Below are 20,207 nucleotides of genomic sequence, written 5' to 3' on the forward strand. Positions count from 1 at the left end.
TCCTTCTGGCAGAAGAGTTGAAGGGGGAAGAAGAGGGGTTTGGGAAAATGACTGTAGAGGTTTAGGGGAAGGGGTACAGTTCAGAAAAGTTACCCAGAACCCTGTGTAGGGGAGACTTAATGGGTGGTATGAGAAGGAAAGACTCTCCCAATTAAATTTCACATGGTCCTTTCCTGAATCCCATGCCACTTCAGTCCACATCAAACCTACTAGCAAACAACAGTACTTCAATTTTGACAGTAGTCATCCTTTCCATGTCAAACTTACCCTCCCATACAGCCTTGGCATTAGAGTCAAATGTATTTATTCAGATGCAGACACTCTACAGCAATGCACTCTCACTTCAGCCTTCACTGGACTTAGTTATCCCAACAGCCTAGTTCAAAAGCAGATTTCCCGGGCCATCACAATCAATCCTGGTACTGCTGATCCCTCAAAAAACTACTTCGGAGCACACCACTTGTCACCCAGTATTATCCTGGTCTTGAATGTACCAATCAGCTACTTTGACAAGGCCATGACTTCCTAAGATCATGCCCTGAAATGATACATTCAGTATGAGATTTTGCCCACCGCACTTAGAATAGCTCTTTGTCGCCCTCCCACTCCCGACAATATCCTTGTCAGACCCTACGCTGCTCCTGCACCCGTCTCCCTGCCCTATGGCTCCTACCACTATGACAGTACCCACTACAAGACTTGGCCTATGCACCCTCCTACTGCCACCTATTCCATCCCTGTAACTGACAAAACGCACACTATCAAGGGGAGACCCATCTGTCAAAGTCTTTGCTTCTCATCCCGTGTGGTAAGGCTCCTCTGACCTGGGGTTCTGGGTGACTTTTCTAAATTGTACCCTTTCCCTAAACCTCTCCAGTCTTTTTCCCCTGCTGCCACTTAGTGGGTAGATTTTTAATCTATCCATTTATATTATCAATAATGGATTATTTTCATTGTTATACGAGAATAATTTGATGAAGTACACGATGTTCCCTCAGAATTACTGAAATCCTAGAGACCCAACGATAAGCTCATGTGCAAGATACGAGACAGATGCGACTTAAAGGAGGACATTTTATATTAATTCTTGTACTAACTGTTGTGAATATTATTGGACCACCAGTTTAATGGCTTGTTGTAAAATACTTAACACACATTATGTATAGAAAAATGGAAGGACAGCTTGAAGCTCTTCGTTGATCATCTTGGGAAGTTCAGTTTGGATTCTGGAAAAATGTGGGAATACATGAGGCTCTACCGAGCCTAAGACTTATAGTAGAAGATATGTTAAAGTAAGTAAACCAACATATGTGGCATTTGTACATTTAGAGAAAACTTTTGACTGGAACACACTTGTTGAAATTCTGCAGATAACAGGGATAAAATAAAAGTAGCAAAATGCTATTTAAAACTTGTACAGAAACTGGATGGCAGTTAACAGTTGAAGGATATGAATGTGAAGCCATAGTTCAGAAGGGAGTGGCCGGCTGCAGCCTAGCTTCGATATTACCCAGTTAATACATTGAGCATACTGTGTGAGAAAACGGAGAATTTTGAAAGAGATTGCAGTTCAGGGAAAAAAATAAAAACTTCTAAGTTTTGTCAATGACACTGCAATGCTCCCCGTCTACTAAGGACTTGGAAGAGTAGTTGAATGGAAAAAAGGTGTTAAAAAAGATGTTATGAACATCAGCAAAAGTAAAATAAGGGCAATAGAATGTGGTCAAACTAAATTGGGTGATGCTGTTGGAATTGGGCTAGCAAATGGCATTAAGATGTAGATGAATTTAGCTATTTCGGTAGCAACATAATTGATTGTTGAAGTAGACAAGATATGAAATGAAGATTGCTGGTGGCAAGAAAAGTTTCTGAAAAAAGAATGTAACATTTAATAGAAATTTAAGGGTTAGGAAGTATTTTCTGAAGATACTTGTCTGGAGTAGCTGTATATGGAAGTGAAATGTGATTCATAATCAGTTTATATAACAAGAGAACAGAACCTCTTGAAATGCGGTGCTATAGAAGAATAGTAAAGATTAGTTTAATGTATTGAATAATAAATTAGGAGATTGTGTTGAATGAAACTGATGAAAAAATAAAATTATTGCACAACTGGACTAAAAGAATGGATAGATCATAGTACATGCTGTGAGGCATCAAGGAGTAGTCGATTTGGTAATAGAGAGAAGTTGGGGGGGGGGGGGGGGGTGGACCTAGGAATGAATAAAGTAAACAGGTACAGATGTGTTTAGGTCACTGTAGCTATTTGAGGATACTCTTGCACAGCAGATTGTGGAGTGGAAAGCTGCATCAACCAACCTTCCAATTGAAGACCACCACAACAACAACAACAACAACAACAAGCAACAAGAGTTGTAACAATGTAAGTAGTCAATTTTTGGACTGTCTTTGCTGTGTTGCTGAGACCGTGTTACACCAACGCAATGCCGGGTATGATAAACTTCAGTTTATACTAGGTATTTTTAGATGTTCTGTTTTGGATATTGTCTTCTTGCAAGTAAATTCTTCTTGGGAATGCTGCCTTGTAGTGTTTAGAGGAAGCATTGAGAAGAGACGTAAAGAAAAAGTTAAGACTTTCTGAATTTTTTAAGTTTTGATAGCAGTAAAACATGTAAAATCAGAACCTGCTCATTATTGGTTTGTCGATTAACAACCAACTTAAGATCATTCTTAGTAAAGAATCAATATGTACATGTAATGGTGCCAACAACATCATAATTTGCCACTCATCATGGTTAAACTTACTAACAATGGTGGTGTGGCCAGCACTGTATGTAGATACTGATTCTTTATCCTGCATGATTTGAAGATGGTTGTTAACCAACCAGACTAGTAATGAAAAAATTGATTGTATATATTCATTGCAATCTTGCCTGATGCCTGGTCTTACAAAAACTTGATTATCGTACTTATTTCTTAAACTTGCCTTGTCAAAAATGGTGTGTGTGTGTGTGTGTGTGTGTGTGTGTGTGTGTGTTCCTAAGTTATTGGATCGATAAAAGAATACTTACTAATACAACATAACTGAACCACTTTAGTTGTGCAAATAGCATTGTGTTGTACTTCTTAAGTCTATGAAATTTAACATCAAAGAGAAGGGCTTAATCTTGCAGACTTCAAAGATGACCTCAAAATTGGTTATACCCTCCACAAAAATTGTGTAATCAGTAAATTGAAAAGAATGAAGTTCAGTTAGTAAGTTTTTATATTTGACTGTTAAAGAAAGCGGTTAGATGGACAGCAAAAGAAATACTCAGGTGAGTAAAAAATGTCCTGAAGTGCTTATAGTTTTGGGAACTAAGGTGAGGTATGAAATGGAAAGTTTGCATTCACTGTATTAAAAGTTCTTAACTGTAGCTGTGAGGCATTATTTTAATGTGTTAAACACTAAAAAAACTGAAGATTTTTCAACAAGTTGTTGAGATGTATGTCAGGAATAAATAGGGGAGACATAAAAACAAGGAAAAGGATTAAGGTAAAAAGACAAATTGTAAAAGACTTAACTGCACTGAACATCAAATTGTTGTGGAACATGTTGCTGAGTAAATGAATGATACATCATCTCAAAGAGCAAGGTGGTTGGAAGGTTGGTACATCACTTGTGAATTCACATAGGAACAGAATTGATGCATATAGTTGTTTGTAAAAATGTAAAACTATAGAGGGGCATCAATGGCTGAGAAATGCCTGATAATCATCAAGATAGTGATTTCACCATGTTTTGTCTTTGGTCAAGTATTCAGTCTAAATATCAAATATCTTGGATAAAGTTACTGCACCTTCACAAATTGGGTCAGGAATTAGTGTGACATTTTAATAACGGTTATTTCCAGTGTTATTGTCGAAGAGTTCCTGAAAATTAGTAAGGAATGGTTTCTGCTCTTTGGATTTACTCCTTTTGTTTAGCCAACACTGGTGGTACACATCTCTCAGAAGTACACACATCAAAAAAGTTTTGCATCACCTTGGCCTGAGCGAGGTATGTCATCGACAGTTCCTGTCTCTCTGTATCTCCTCCATGTCCGAACATCATCACTTTGGTTCACTCTGAGACACCTGGACCCTTCCTTGTTGAGAGGCCTTCCTGGCACAAAGTAACGATGCAGACACGATCAAATTGTGGTATTGACTGTCTAGGCATGGTTGAACTATAGACAACACAAGTTGTGTACCTCCTTCCTGATGGAATGACTGGAACTGATTGTATGTCTGACTCCTTCCATCTAATAGGCACTGCTCATGCATGGTTGTTTACATCTTTGAGGTTTAGTGACATCTCTGAATAGTCAAAGGGACTCTCTGTGATACAATATCCACAGTAAATGTCTATCTTCCCGTGTTCTGGGAACCGGGGTGATGCAAAACTTTCTGGATGTGAGTATATTGACTCACCTCTGTTAATTGTGTGTTCGTTTTTCTTTAGGTCACTCTCTCCCAATGTGTCATCATTGTCAAATGCAGGAGGAAATTCAGTTAAGACTGGAGATTCTGCACCTCCAAAACTTATATCCCCCACACCTCTTGCCTTTACACCAACTTCTGTGCTGAGGAAGATGACAGCTGAAAAGGATCCTGAAAACAGTGCAACAAGCAACAGAAGTGAAACAAAATCTGCAGGTACAGAAAAACTTATAGCTTTAACTCTCTCTCTCTCTCTCTCTCTCTCTCTCTCTCTCTCTCTCTCTCTTTTCCAGTAAAGTAGTGTTTGTTTAAAATGAGAAGTGTATTGTGTAATTAAATTGAATCTATGATGTAAACATACCTTCCACATATCTATTACACTACAGTTAAGACACCATGTATGCTCACTGTGCTATTATAAGGACGAGCAACCAGTTGTGTGCTCTATGATATCCTTTTGATAGCAGTATGTGGTGATTGGGTGAACACAAAACCTGCAATAATTGTGGCTAAATTATATCTAAGGGTGGGTTGTGTACTGCTGCTTTTTAGCCCAAATAACAACTAAGCATTGCTATCTCTTAGCACAGTAGTCAGTGAATTTTCCATAGAATTAAGCACAGTGTTTAAAATATATTAAAATCAGAGTAATTAACAAAATCAAATGAGGTACTGGATCTGAAAGGCTAAAGATGTAGCCTAATGCATTTGTTTTAATTAAACTTTCCAATTTAATTGAAGAAAGAATCAGAAACATGTACGAAAAGATAGCCATACAATTGTAAATAGATTTGCAGCAATTATTTAAATGATATGATCAACAAAGCAAGGTGTGCAGAGCAGCTAACAAACAGCGCTGAACACCAACTAATCGTAGTAGTAGTAGTAGTACCACCACATGTAATGGTTCCAGTAAATTGCAGTGTTTTCAAAAGTTCTAATAAAGATCAAATAAACTCCCACCACTGCAGTTCCAATGGAGTCAGGTATAATGTGGCTAAAAAAGTCGACAACACAACATCCTAAGCAACTTTCACTTGTGGCTTGTCACCTGCCCAGTCTTGGCAGGCTCACCCATAAAGATGACACTGATGAAAGACTTTTACTCTGCCAAGGACAGTGACTAAAAAACCACGAGGCCCCTCTGCTCGCTTACTCCAGAGGTGGCTCACATGACCAACTAATGCAATCGAGAAATGCTACTTTTCATGGCCATCTTATTGAAAATTATTTACCTTACATTGTTTTGTATACATATTACATATTCAATAAATATACCCCTAAATATATGTGGATATAAATCTTATCAGTATCTAAATATCTATGCTTTACTCTTTTAATTCATTATTTTGCATTTGTTCAGAGAGTGTCGTAGAAACTTGTTAAATGCGTGTTGGTGTATTAATTGCCATTGCAGTACTTTGAATCGAACCACATTTAATTCTTACAAACTTGAATTATATAGATGTAAATTATCACCTCGTATTCCCTATTGCAATGTCAACATGCCGAAGCTAAATGATAGTCTACATATTCAGAATCCTTTATTGCAACTGAATTGAGTATTATAAATAATTTTGTTTAATAATTTATTTTCTTGCATATCTTTTGACCAAGTGCTCATAAAGTAGCCAAAGTCATGAGATACTTATTGATGTCCTACATGTTATGAGATGTTCCCAAAAAGTAAGTACGATTTTGGTCTGTCGTCATCCCAGCACTAGTATCACAGTTCCACACATTCACACTCGACGCACTGGTTCGTCGTCCTTCACTGATGACATTACAGCTGGTTTGTGTTGTGTTTACATTTGTTTGTGATTGTTAAAATTGTTTAAGACAATCTCTGAGCCCACTGAAGTGAAGTGCATTCTGTAATATGGTTTTTGAACACAGTGTTATGCCAGCTGAAATTCATCAACTTGTAGAGATAAATGGTAAATATGTAATGACTGATCAAATGATGAGAGAATGAGAATTCATTGATGGACAAACTAGTGTTCATTAAGAAGCATGGAGTGGGCAACCTTCTGTTGCCAGTGATGGATTGATTGAGAAAGTAAAGGAGTCAATTTGTGAAAACTGACAGTTAATAATAAGAATGCTTTGTGATGATTTTCCACAAATTTCAAAAACTATTTTGCCTGATATGGTCACATGTCACATGAATTTTCACAAATTGTGTTCCCGTTGGAGTCCGAATATGCTTCCAGGTGTCCACGAAACAGTGATTTGGCTGTGCTTTGATATGTCTTATCCAGTAGAGTGATGAATTCTTAAATGGAATTATGACTGATGCTGAATCGTAGGTTTGTCATGTCACTGTAGAATCAAAACAGTAGATAGAGTGGAGGCACTCGTGATCCCCCAAACAACAAAAATTCAAAACATTATGTGCACTGTGGTCTGGAATAAACGACATTCTGCGTGTGTAGTTACTTCAGAGGTGAGAACCATCAGTGTGGTATAATACTGTAAAACACTGAGAAAACTTTGGCATAAAATTCAAAAAAGAAGGGAAGGAATGCTCAGTCAAAGCATTGTGTTGCTTCATGACAATGCACATCCCCATTCTGCTGCTGTTGATCAAAACCTTCCTCAGCAATTCAGTTGGATCAGCTTCCGTATAGCCCCTCTCTCTCACCTTCTGACAACAACTTTCTCTCAAACTTGAAGCACGATTTTGGAGGAAGGTGCTTTGACTGCAATGATACGACAAATGGTGTTCAGCAGTGGTCGTCTTCACTGGTAGCATCTTTCCGTGAAGGAGTAGAGAATTGATTTCCCAGTATGACAAAGGTCTGAACAATGGTGGCAACTATGTAGAAAAATAGTTTAAGAAATGTTGTTTCTTGTAAAAAAAAAATAGTTTGCTTTGAAAAAAGTTTCTGAAAGTTTCTTTCCAAAACGGTACTTACTTTTCAGACACGACTTGTCACAGTGTCCTTATGTGGCTGTTACTTTATAATAAACACCCATTCAAACTAAAACTACTTCTAACCAAGATTTTGTACAAATATGGTAGTAAATTCCAGAGAAGTCCTTCCATTTTCTGTAGCTCAGCTGTAGACAGTTTCAGCTATTTTAGTGAATGTACAATGCTTTTAATGTAGTATGTTGTCACCAGGACATTTTGGTATTGAATCCTTCTCTCCAGGCACGTTAGCCTTGGCCTTACACCAGTGCCTCACTGTCAGCAAAACAGCTAGCCCTTGGCCTCTTAACTCATTCTGTGGTACTGTCCAACCTTCCAGACTCACCAGCCTGTCCATACCCAGCAGCAAGCTGGCTGTGCACTGCTGACTTCTGTGCTGCAATCAGATCAGCCAAGCCACTTGTTTTGTCACAGCTGCTTGTTGCCACAATCACTTGGTTAGAAACACATCTAAAATAAACTATGATTTGCTCTATTGTTCCCATTAGTGTTCCATAAAATGAAAACAAACAGTTCCCAGAAGTTCTCCCACATGTCCTGAGGGAGCGGTGTTCTGTTGTGGGTTCTCAGTCCCATGAAGAGAACCTGGTTTAGATGGCCAGCTCACATGCAGGGGCAGGTACAAGCAGTAAGCCTTAAGTAACCACATTCACATATCCTGTCATATCACACAGCCTGTATCACTGATACGAAACAAATAACTTAAATATGACACTCTGAGGGCAGAATCTAATGATTATGAAAATGTCAGAAAAGTAATGCTTTCATGAAAGTCTTGGTACTGGAAACCTTTGCACATCCTTTTATCATTACAATTATGTGGTTATCAACAAAACAGTGTTGAACTTCAGATTTTTGACAAAGTTTCAGGACTTACATAGCCTGGAAAATGTGTTGAAAGTATTTAGCATTCCATTTTCAGTAGCACCAGATACTAAACCTTGGGATTAGAAGTGATAAAAGATTGCACTCTGCTCAAGGGCAGGTATGTAAGCATTAATTGCAGATCTTATTAGGATGTACACGTGGAAGAGTTTCCCAAGCAACACAGAAATGTAGCCCCCCCAGGGGGCTCACAACTCTTTGGCGGGTTCGTGCTTGGCTACCATGGGGCCCCAGCCTTTGCGGCACTTTTTCCTACCCATGCTGCATGTCTATCTTCTTGCTATTCTTTTTCCCTTCCCTTGGGGACCATTTCTGGGTTGTTATTGGGAATGTTCTGAATTGTCTGTCACTGACATAAGAACAGTCTTACCTTCGTTTTTTCACTCGCTTCTCCTTTGTTTCCCTTCTCTTGTTCCTCTGATTCGACATTTGAGGTTCCTCTTTTTCTTCCTCCTCCCTGTGTGCTCCTGAAGGCCGGCCCACGTGTCTGATGCATAACAGGTGACAGGGTAATGCATAATTCCCAGTCCAGGGTCGACAGGTAGGTTCGCACGTACTCCCTGGTACAGGCCAGGCCCAGGAAGGGGTGATTGCCTGAGCTGCAAACTTCCTAGATTACCGATAGGTCCCTCTGTCAGATGTTCGGGAGGTGACCTGAGGTGTGACCAATCGCCTAAGGCGGGTGCACCCCTTTGTGCAGGGAGCCCCCAGTTGGAAGGAACGCGCTATCGGAGATGCTGGCAATCGCGGGCATTTTCTCGTGATGAGTCAATCATCTTCCCACTCAATGTCTACAAAACAAAAACATAATGAGGCTAATGATTCAAAGACGCTTCCTGCAGCACCGCGGTTCTTCATGGCCTCACGTACTGAAGGCGGTCAGTCCTTCACCACGGTAAATCTGTTTATTATTCAGAAAGGTGTTGTTGCAATTGCTGGCCCTGTGAAATCCTGCTCTCGTTTATGGAATGGCACTTTGCTTTCAGAGACTGCTTCCGATACGCAAGCAAAACTGGCTGCTTGCCGCCTCACTTCTCCACAGCTACCCTGTCCATGGTGAGGCCCATAGAACTTTGAATTCTTCCGTGCCGTAATTAACAGCAGGCTACTCGATGGTCGAACTGAGGCCGAAATACAATCTTACCTCTCCAATCAGGGTGTCATTGCCGTTCATGATGTAAAAGTAGGGGTGTCAAAGTGCAAGATTTGTTTACAGTGCAGATCACAGTTAGTAGCAAAAACTGACAAGGCTGAAAACGTACGAGGGCAAAGGGAGAGGGGGTGAGGCAGCAAATGAGAAGTCACTTCTGTGATAAAGCATTATCGAGCCAGTGTTGGTACTGAAATATGATATCTATTTTTATTTACTTAAATTTGGCATATTTTGTGACGGTACCTTTTCCGTGAAATGTTTACAAGTTGATATTTGTCTTGGCTTCAGTTGTCTAGTGGAAGGATGATTACACAATGCAGTTTCGTCGGCTGCAGAAATGACCTGGTTCAATGCGTTTGCCTCATTTTTTGGTGCTTCAAATACCATTTCTTCGAATGTGGTTTCTTCTTAAAGTTTATATAAAAAAAGTAGTAACATAATTCATTTTTTCTGTTCACTAGAAAATATTTATAATGGCGACCTGCACATTGTTCTACCTTCAACACACACCAAGGGTTCACTGCTGACTGAGTATGGTCAAAGACGACTCCAGCATCAAAGACATTTTACACAACACACAACCTTCAACTTGTAACCAGTCTCTTTGATATTCTTCGTCACATCTACTAATAGTAATCAATATGCTGTCACTCTCAAAAAATATAAGTAAATTAGCAAAAAATAAGGCAAATTACAATTTAAAAAAATTCTGACAGAATTATAAGAAAACATTACCAACTTACCACATTAAATTTGGTATCGACAAATCCAATAGAAAATAACACATCTCCCAGATCCATTACAACTGCTCCCCAGGGCTTTTGTTGTTACGAACATATCCAACAAAATCCCAACCACACTCAGTAATGGATCTGTATTACACAATTAGTACATTAATGATGCAGTCTGATAACCTCTTCCAAATTTGGACTCTTTGAATCTGTGGACTTGGTACTGGCTGTTGTTGCAGTGATTCTTCCCCATCAATCTCATACACAAAAAAATTCAAGTAAAGAAATTATTTAACATGACAAATATACATGGCATAAAACATACATGAGAAATATTCTAAAATACAGCATACAGATGGAAAACAATAGTAAGATAAAAATCATCTGCTAGAATAAAATATCTACAACCACTTCTTTGGTCACACTGTGCCAACTGAATCTCATAACCAACAAACACTGTCTGCCTGTGTCCATTCATGCGAATGGACAGTTTGTTGCTGGTCATTCCCACATAGAAAGCTTCACAGTGTAGGCAGGTCAGTTGGTAAATCACGTGGGTGTTTTCACACGTGGCTCTGTCTATTATCGTGTACACCTTCCGGGTTACAGGACTGGAGTAGGTGGTGGTGGGAGGGTGCATGGGACAGGTTTTACACCGGGGGCGGTTACAAGGATAGGAGCCAGAGGGTAGGGAAGGGGATTTCATAGGGATGAATTAAGAGGTTACGAAGTTTAGGTGGACGGCGGAAATACACTCTTGGTGGAGTGGTGAGGATTTCATGAAGGATGGATCTCATTTCAGGGCAGGATTTGAGGAAGTCGTATCCCTGCTGGAGAGCCACATTCAGTCTGATCCAGTCCCGGAAAGTATCCTGTCACAAGTGGGGCACTTTTGTGGTTCTTCTGTGGGAGGTTCTGGGTTTGAGGGGATGAGGAAGTGGCTCTGGTTATTTGCTTTTGTACCAGGTCGGGAGGGTAGTTGCGGGATGCTAAAGCTGTTTTCAGATTGTTGGTCCAGGGAAGACCTAGGCTGTAGGGAAGGGACCGTTTGATGTGGAATGGGTGGCAGCTGTCATAATGGAGGTACTGTTGCTTGTTGGTGGGTTTCATGTGAACGGACGTGTGAAGCTGGCCATTGGACAGATGGAGGTCAACGTCAAGGAAAGTGGCATGGGATTTGGAGTAGGACCACGTGAATCTGATGGAACCAAAGGAGTTGAGGTTGGAGAGGAAATTCTGGAGTTCTTCTTCACTGTGAGTCCAGATCATGAAGATGTCATCAATAAATCTGTACCAAACTTTGGGTTGGCAGGCCTGGGTAACCAAGAAGGCTTCCTCTAAGCGACCCATGAATAGGTTGGCGTACGAAGGGGCCATCCTGGTACCCATGGCTGTTCCCTTAATTGTTGGTATGTCTGGCCTTCAAAGTGAAGTAGTTGTGGGTCAGGATGAAGCTGGCTAAGGTAATGAGGAAAGAGGTTTTAGGTAGGGTGACAGGTGATCGGCGTGAAAGGAAGTGCTCCATCGCAGCGAGGCCCTGGACGTGTGGAATATTTGTGTATAAGGAAGTGGCATCAATGGTTACAAGGATGGTTTCCAGGGGTAACCGATTGGGTAAGGATTCCAGGCGTTCGAGAAAGTGGTTGGTGTCTTTGATGAAGAATGGGAGACTGCATGTAACGTAGGCAGAGATACGTTCTGTGGGGGCTTGGTAACCAGCTACAATGGGGCGGCCGGGATGATTGGGTTTGTGAATTTTAGGAAGAAGGTAGAAGGTAGGGGCGCGGGGTGTTGGTGGTGTCAGGAGGTTGATGGAGGTTGATGGAGTCAGGTGAAAGGTTTTGTAGGGGGCCTAAGGTTCTGAGGATTCCTTGAAGCTCCACCTGGACATTAGGAATGGGATTACCTTGGCAAACTTTGCATGTGGTGTTGTCTGAAAGCTGACGAAGTCTCTCAGCCACATACTCCCGACGATCAAGTACCACGGTCGTGGAACCCTTGTCCGCCGGAAGAATGACGATGGATCGGTCAGCCTTCAGATCATGGATAGCAATAAATTGCTTGTATATCATGAGGCTTTATCTAAAATTGGTTTTGAAACTTATACCTTTGCATGCATGTCCTCACATGCATGCCTTCACCCACAGGGAAGACTTCGCTTCCAAAAATTAGAAAAATTCAGAAATGCTCACTGTGGAGACTTTTTTTTTTGTAAAAAAGTAAAAATAAATCTTTCTCTCATTCTTTGTTACAACAGTGTTTTTTCATCAGTTTCAATTAACAGGTGACTTCAAATTATTAATTTATACATGCAAATATACATACTTGGTTGTACAGGTAGTTTTGTTCTAACAAGCATATTCCTGTGGAAGACTTTTGTTTTCGATGAAAATAGGTTATTTAAATTTTTGAAATTATGATTTCTGTTTATATAGTTTCAAAGAGACAACATTCCTGAGACCAAATAATTTCTTTGACTTACGATACACCAAACGATAAGCATTAGGGTGTGGATTTTCCATGACTTCAGAAGGCCCAATATAGATATCAAAGAATTTTTTAATTTCTGAAGTTAACATTTTTGATTTTTCATGAGATTTGACCAGAACAAGATCCCCAATTTTGAAAGTGGCTAATTTTACCCTATTGTTATGTCTTTTATTCCTCTTTTCCCCTTGTTTCCTCATAGTTTCCCTGGCAATGTCTTCTCTCTCTTTCATGGTTAAAGGTGTACATTTAGAAAATTCATTAAGTTCTGATATAAGATTTGGAGGTCTGATATTAAACATTATCCCATACGGTGAAAATCCTGTGGAACTATGTTGTAGGCTATTCATAATATCTTCAAAAATTTCGAATGTGCTCAAACCAGGTTGGATTTTATGGCTACAATAGGTTCTGCAAAGTCTCCCAATTTCCCTCATATATCTTTCTGCAGGATTGGTGGATGGAGAATAAACAGATATAAGTATATGCTTCAATTTTGATCTTTCAATAAACTTTTCCAAATTTTAGAGGTGAACTGTGAACCATTATCTGATAATATAGCTTTTGGTTTACCCACCTGTGCGAAATAATCTCTTTCAATTTTTATTATAATTTCATGGCTAGTAGCTTTCTTCACTGGATATAGTTCAATTAATTTTGAAAATACATCTACCATAACAAATATGTAACAGTGACCACCTTTACTCTTTGGTAACATTCCATATAAGTCCACTGCGATAAGATCTAAAGGTTTTTCCGGAATAATGTTTTGCATCTCTCCACCACATCTTTGATTGCTCACTTTAACTCTGACATTTGTCACAGGTTGCCAATTCTTTTCTTACCTTCTTTCCAATATTGTAAAAATAAACGTTTTCTTGTATCTTTTGAATGCACTTCTGCATCCCGCAATGACCAAAACTTTCATGTATGTAAATAATCAGCTTTCCAGCATCTGCCTCTGGCCAACACAGTTTCCAATTATCAGAATCTACATCTGTTCTCCGAAATAAAATCCCCTTATGTAATTTGTAAAATTTATCAAGTTTCTCATACCCCTTCTTGCCTAGACATTCTTTGATTAATTTCCAACTTTGATCTAAATTTTGATTTTTCCAAATTTTGTTACACACAGCTCTAGTTCTTTTTTCATTTTCCACCCCTTTCAGGTATCTAATTTTAAATTGCTTTTCCTCCTCTTGTTCAAAAATCTCCTTTTCTCCCCCAATTGGTAACCTTGAAAGTGAATCAGCTACTACATTCTCAGAACCTTTTATGTGCTTGATTTCAAAGTCAAACTGTTGCAGAAATATTGCCCATCTGGTCAATCTACTGTGGTATAATTTGCACTCTTGTAAGTAACTCAAAGCTTTGTGATCCGAAAATACTATGGTTTTATGTCCAATAAGGTAAATTCTAAATTTTGTAAAAGCCCAATGAATTGCCAAAAGTTCCTTCTCTGTGACTGTGTAATTTTTCTCGTGCTTGAGCAACATTCTGCTTGCAAATGCTATGGTACAATGTATCTTAACTCCATTCTCTACTCTTTCTTGAAATAACTCTTCTCCAAGCCAATAATTACTGCTATCAGTGTTCAAACAAAATGGTAAATTAAAATCAGGTCTGTGTAATAAGTGTTGCTTCCTCAGCTCTTGCTTAATTTTATCAAACTCTTCCTGACAACTTTTATCCCAAACCCAAACAGTGTTTTTCTTAAGTAACTGACTTAAACATGGTGCATTCAGACTCTGATCTCTTATATGTTTTCGGTAATAACCACATAACCCAAAGAAAGACTTTAATTGTTTTTTAGTCTTAGGAATAGGAATTTCTGAAATTGCTTTAATTTTTTCTGGATCTGCCACAATTCCCTTGTCTGTGACAACATGACCCAAAAATTTTAATTCAGAAACTGCAAACTTACATTTCTCTAATTTCAATGTCATCCCCCCTTTTATAAGTTTTTCACAAACTGACTTCAAAATCGAAAAATGTTCCTCCCAATTTTGCCCTGTAACCAAAATGTCATCTACATAAATCATCAGTTTGGATGCAAGTTCTTGCCCCAGTACATGATCCAAAGCTCTTATAAATTTGGAAACAGAAGAATTTAACCCAAATGGCACAACACAATATTGGTAACTCTTACCATTGTACAAGAAAGCAGTATATTTTCTAGAATTAACCGAAAGTGGAACCTTATGAAAACCTGAAGTTAGATCCAAACTTGACAAATATTTTATATTTTCTAAATTTATAGAGTAACTCATCAATATTTTCGGGATGGTCTGTCTGTCTGAACAAAATTTTGTTTAAGTGTCTAGAGTCCAAAACCAATATTACTCAACCATCTTTTTTTGAAACAACTACTAAAGGATTATTATATGCACTGATACTCCTTTCTATTATATTACATCATTCCATCTTTTTCAGCTCTTTCTCGACAGCAGGTCTTTCTGATACTGCAATACTGTATGGTTTTATGAAAAATGGTTCATGAGATTTTACCTGAAGCTCACACTGATAACCCTTTACCCTACCAGGTATGTCACTGAAAACATCACTGTATTCCCACAGCAGATTTTCTAACTGTTGTTTTTGCTCCCCAGATAATTTTTTTTTTTTCTGAAATTTTCAAATTTACTAAATTCCCAAATTCAACTTCATCAGTATCAAATCTATGAATTTCAATATTCTCCAATCTACTTTCTGTTAGTAAATTGATACTCTCAAAATTTCCATTACTCTGATCACCAAGTGTGTTCACAAAATTTGTCTGAAGGTATTCCCTTTCACTAGTTTCTATCAAAAGTTTTCTTCCAACCCAATCAAATGCTGTATTTACTTCTACTATCCAATTCATACCCAGAAGAAAATCCTCATTAAATTCCTGAATTACAAAACATCCATGTGTGAACAACTTGCCTTCAATTAAAAATGTCACTAAAGCCTGGCTTTTTACCAATTTACTGCTCTTCCCAGTAGCACCTTTTATCTTTACCTCAACAACTGGCATTTCAACATAATCTTTCCCCACTTTCAATTTCTTGCTTAACCTTTCAGATATACCCGAGATCTCACTTCCTGTATTAATTAAACATTTACCAATCCATGACCCAATTTGAACTTTTATATAAGGACTGCAAAATTGATCACTTTTCTCAGAACCTGTATCCTCATGTAATAAATCACTTTCAATTTCCCCAAACCTATACTTATCAGAATCATGTGGTATACCATTATATGTATTATTTGTCACAGTTATAAAATTTGCACAAGATACAAAATTGTCATTAGTACTCTCTATTATCTCAAATAGCAAAGAATCTTCATCCAAATCACATTGTATACTATTGAAGTACTTATTCTTCAGCTTTTCAAAAATAAAATATCTCATCTTTTTCCACCACTCAGGACATATAGTTTCACATACATTAATAAACATCTTTCTAAAGTTCTTGTCAAAAGATATAGTTTCACTGTTCAGCCATAGATTCGTAAGAAATGTGTGTGTCATCAGTATCTGTAAAAATTTCACTTAGGCTAGAAGTTATACATGTGTCATTATTTGTGTTGTCAGATTCTTTACCAACAACATCAAAATTCACACTTTCACATACAACCTGCTTGCGAGCCTTATTCATCCTGGTAACATCCCTGGGAATATCTATAATATTCTCACTATTTAATCCATTTTCAACCATGTGTATAATCAACTCCCTATTTAAACTAATGAAACACCTTTCCTCAACATCATCATCAATACCATTACCATCATTATCAACTTTATCATGAACATCATTATCATTATACATATTCAGGTCATACACATTCAAATTATCCCCCAAAATATTATTTCCCCTTTCTAAAGTTACCAGATCCCTTTCACCAATATTTTCATTCTCACAGCATGCATTCTCTCTTTCATTCACACACGTCTCTGAACTACTACAAATTACATCATCTGACAAAGTGTTGTTCTTTTCTGCCCAAGTGTGAAACTCTGTTAAATTAAATGAATCGCAATTACTTTTATCTACTGTATGTTCTTGTGTACAGAAAAGTCTATCTTTATCAATATCATCATTATTTTCATCTTGAAATTTCTGCAATAAGTAACAACTAATAACCTCATGTGATAGCTTAGGTTTGGAACTGTCATGTTTGGGTTTATGATTATCACATCCATTGGTCCTTTCATCATGCTCACCTTCTGCCTCAACCTTGCGGACCTTCAAGGGGGCGTCTACTCGTTTTTTCATTTCCTGAATTACAACTGGTTCCTGTTTGAACTGCTGATTGTGGTTCTGCCAATGTCTCTGATCAACATTTCTGTTCCCATTCCTATGCCAAACATTACCTGATTGTTGGTAGTTTCTATTGTACTGATCTCTTGCAAAATTTCTGTGATTTTGATCCCTAAAGTGTTCTCTATTTTGTTGATTATTTCCGCGAAAATGTTGTTCTTATTTTGGATGAAAATTATGGTCCTTCTTTTGAAAATTGTTATATCCCCCTGAATTTTGCCTGACGACATAATTGTTTTGTTCCCTTTTTTGAAAGTTATCATTTCCCCAATTTTGACCACTACCTTTCTGAGTAAACCCACTGTGTGTTCTTGTTGTTACCCTATCCAACTTTTCAATATAATTGAGAAACTGCTCAACATTACTATCAGGACAATGAACTAAACTCAACTACATTGCTGATGGCAATCTTCTCTTTAAGGTATCAATTTTGATAAAGTCATCCAAATGTTTTGTTAAATGAATAAGTTTTTGAAGTTCACTTTTGCAAAATTGTTTCATGCTCCCATCTGATTCTCTATAGTTTCTCCCATTCAAAAATTCACTTTTGATTCTAGTTTGTTTAAGATCATCCCGAACATTTTCCAGAAATTTTGATTCAAATTCTGAAAAGGTCATCCCCACAGTTACAATCTGGTTTGCCAAAGTCAAAGCTTCCCCTTTCAAGAATTTTTTCACAAATTTAATTTTTGTATCATCTGGTGCGTGAGGTAAAAAACAATCCTTACAATACTGTATAAAATCAACGGGATGTAATGGTCCATCTACTGAAAAGTGCTTCACTGGAATATTAGATACAAGATTGCATGTGTTGACATTGTGATTTTTGCTTTGAAATTCAATGTCAAAACTTTCAATTTTTTCGCTAAGTTCTTTGACAAATTTTTTGTTTCCTAAATCATTGCATTCTACTTTTTTTCTAGAGTAAACAAACGATTGTCAGTTTTTTGTTCTACATCTTTTACTAAAACTTTTGTGTTCTCATCCAAATTTTTAATTTCCCCTTTAATCTCATTAAAATCAATTAAATTTCTTTCCCTATCTGCCAGTAACTCATTTTTTACAGTATTAATTTCATCGCTCAATTTAGCATCAATTTCATTTACTTTTGCTTCCACAGATTCAATTTTTTCCTCAACACTGCACACTCTGTTCGAAAGATCACCCACTTGCGTATTGACTGCTTGGACTTGTAACAAAATGTTATCAATTTTTTCATCCCAGTAAGTCTTATGGTCGTCAACTGATTGTTTAATTTCTTTCATGAAATTTAAAAGAAAACTTTTTAAATCAAATTGATCGGTTCTTTCTGTTTCATTTGACCTGTCCTGATTTTCGAAGTCTATTAAATTACTACTTTTGAGTTTAGGCACAATACTCTTGAAAATCTCATAAGTCATTGTGAAGAAAAAAATTTTTTATACACAACAATACAAAACAAGATAAAAAGATTGTTTTAACAAAATACGAGGGTTTCGTGACTTATCTGGAACACTCTTCTACTGTTGCAAATCCAAGTTTTCCATCCATGTGATTGTTGACCGAAATTCTTGAAATTACTTCTTCTGTCGAAAATTATATTTTTTGCCGAAACATTTCTTCTCCTAAACTTTTACTTCCCAATGAACACAAATACTGTAACACACATTCTGAAAAAACTGGTATTAACACACAAAAATTTTCTTCCTCGTAGCACTGTTGAAGATCACGTGAACACACTATCCGGGCTACAGCCCCCAGGTGAAATATGGTATCCTGGCTGAGCCCCCAGTTGAAATATGGTATCCTGGCTGAGCCCCCAGTTGAAATATGATATCTATTTTTATTTACTTAAATTTGGCATATTTCGTGACAGTACATTTTCCGTGAAATGTTTACAAGTTGATATTTGTCTTGGCTTCAGTTTTCTAGTGGAAGTATGATTCCACAATGCAGTTTCATCGGCTGCAGAAATGACCTGGTTCAATGCGTTTGCCTCATTTTTGGTGCTTCAAATACCATTTCTTCGAATGTTGTTTCTTCTTAAAGTTTATATAAAAAAAGTAGTAACATAATTCATTTTTTCTGTTCACTATCAAATATTTATAACGGCGACCTGCACATTGTTCTACTGTCAACACACACCAAGGGTTCACTGCTGACTGAGTATGGTCAAAGACGACTCCAGCGTCAAAGGCATTTTACACAACACACAACCTTCCACTTGTAACCAGTCTCTTTGATATTCTTCGTCACATCTACTAATAGTAATCAATATGCTGTCACTCTCAAAAAATATAAGTAAATTAGCAAAAAATAAGGCAAATTACAATTTAAAAAAATATTCTGACAGAAATACAAGAAAACATTACCAACTTCCCACATTAAATTTGGTATCGACAAATCCAGTAGAAAATAACACAACACATCCACTGTGAATATTTTGCAGTTTAGTACCAGTCTATAAGTACTGGGGTCCGATGACAGTTAACACATTTTTACTGTAGAGACTTGGTTTGGTAATATCATCCCATTTGTTTGAGAGTGGTGTGTGTGTGTGTGTGTGTGTGTGTGTGTGTGTGTGTGTGTGTGTGTGTGTGTGTGTGTTCTCAGAATGAGAGCAGTTGGCACTGTTTTATAGTCTTATCTCAAAAGATAACTTGGGTATTTCTTTGCAAAAACTGTTGCAGGATAGTTAAAAAAAAATGTGCTTTCAAAGTCAAAATATTTGTTGAGAGAGAATTTTGCAAAGTCATGTGAAATATGACTTGCATAAATCAAAGATGTGAGCTACTCATGTAACTGCGTAGTAAATGTGGCATTGTACCTGATGACCATTATTAAGTTTTATTAAGGAATTTCATAAATTGAATGTTTCTTTTTCAGAGCAACAAAAGATGTTGCAGCAGCAGCAGCAGCAGCTGCCTATCAACCCACCAACTTCACAGCAGCAGTCCTCCATATCACAGACAAGATCACAGTTGCAGCAGGCAGTTCCAACTACTTGGAATGTCAATCTGCCAAAACAGCAACAGGGTAAATTAACAGATTTTTTTAAGAAAATCTTTTAATTAAACGTTGTTCATTGTCCATAATAATGTATTAGTTCTGAATTTTAAAAGAGCAAAATGATTATAATTCCCTGTCCTTCGCTGGTGTTACTGTAATCCCTGACACAGCACTCGTTAAAGCCTGTGCTATGGTGAGCGAGCGGGGTTCACCTTATGAGAGAGGATTTTCGCATAGATATTGACCGCGTGTACCTGAATAGTGGCAAATCAGACTTAACCCACTCTGTAATAATAATG

The 20,207-nt window shown here is 37.7% G+C and overlaps 1 protein-coding gene across 7 annotated transcripts in view; it reads left to right on the forward strand.

Moving 5' to 3' along the window:
* The window catches only part of LOC124711454 (eukaryotic translation initiation factor 4E transporter), a 289,788-nt gene that overhangs the window by 244,540 nt on the left and 25,041 nt on the right, over positions 1-20,207 (forward strand). For all 7 annotated transcript variants that reach the window (XM_047241541.1, XM_047241542.1, XM_047241547.1 and 4 more), the window contains 2 exons: positions 4,445-4,638; positions 19,786-19,935. In XM_047241541.1, coding sequence (XP_047097497.1) covers positions 4,445-4,638; positions 19,786-19,935 — 344 coding nt within the window. The remainder of the gene's footprint in view (positions 1-4,444; positions 4,639-19,785; positions 19,936-20,207) is intronic.

This window comes from Schistocerca piceifrons, chromosome 8 (assembly GCF_021461385.2).
Source record: "Schistocerca piceifrons isolate TAMUIC-IGC-003096 chromosome 8, iqSchPice1.1, whole genome shotgun sequence".
NCBI classification, from domain to species: domain Eukaryota; kingdom Metazoa; phylum Arthropoda; class Insecta; order Orthoptera; family Acrididae; genus Schistocerca; species Schistocerca piceifrons.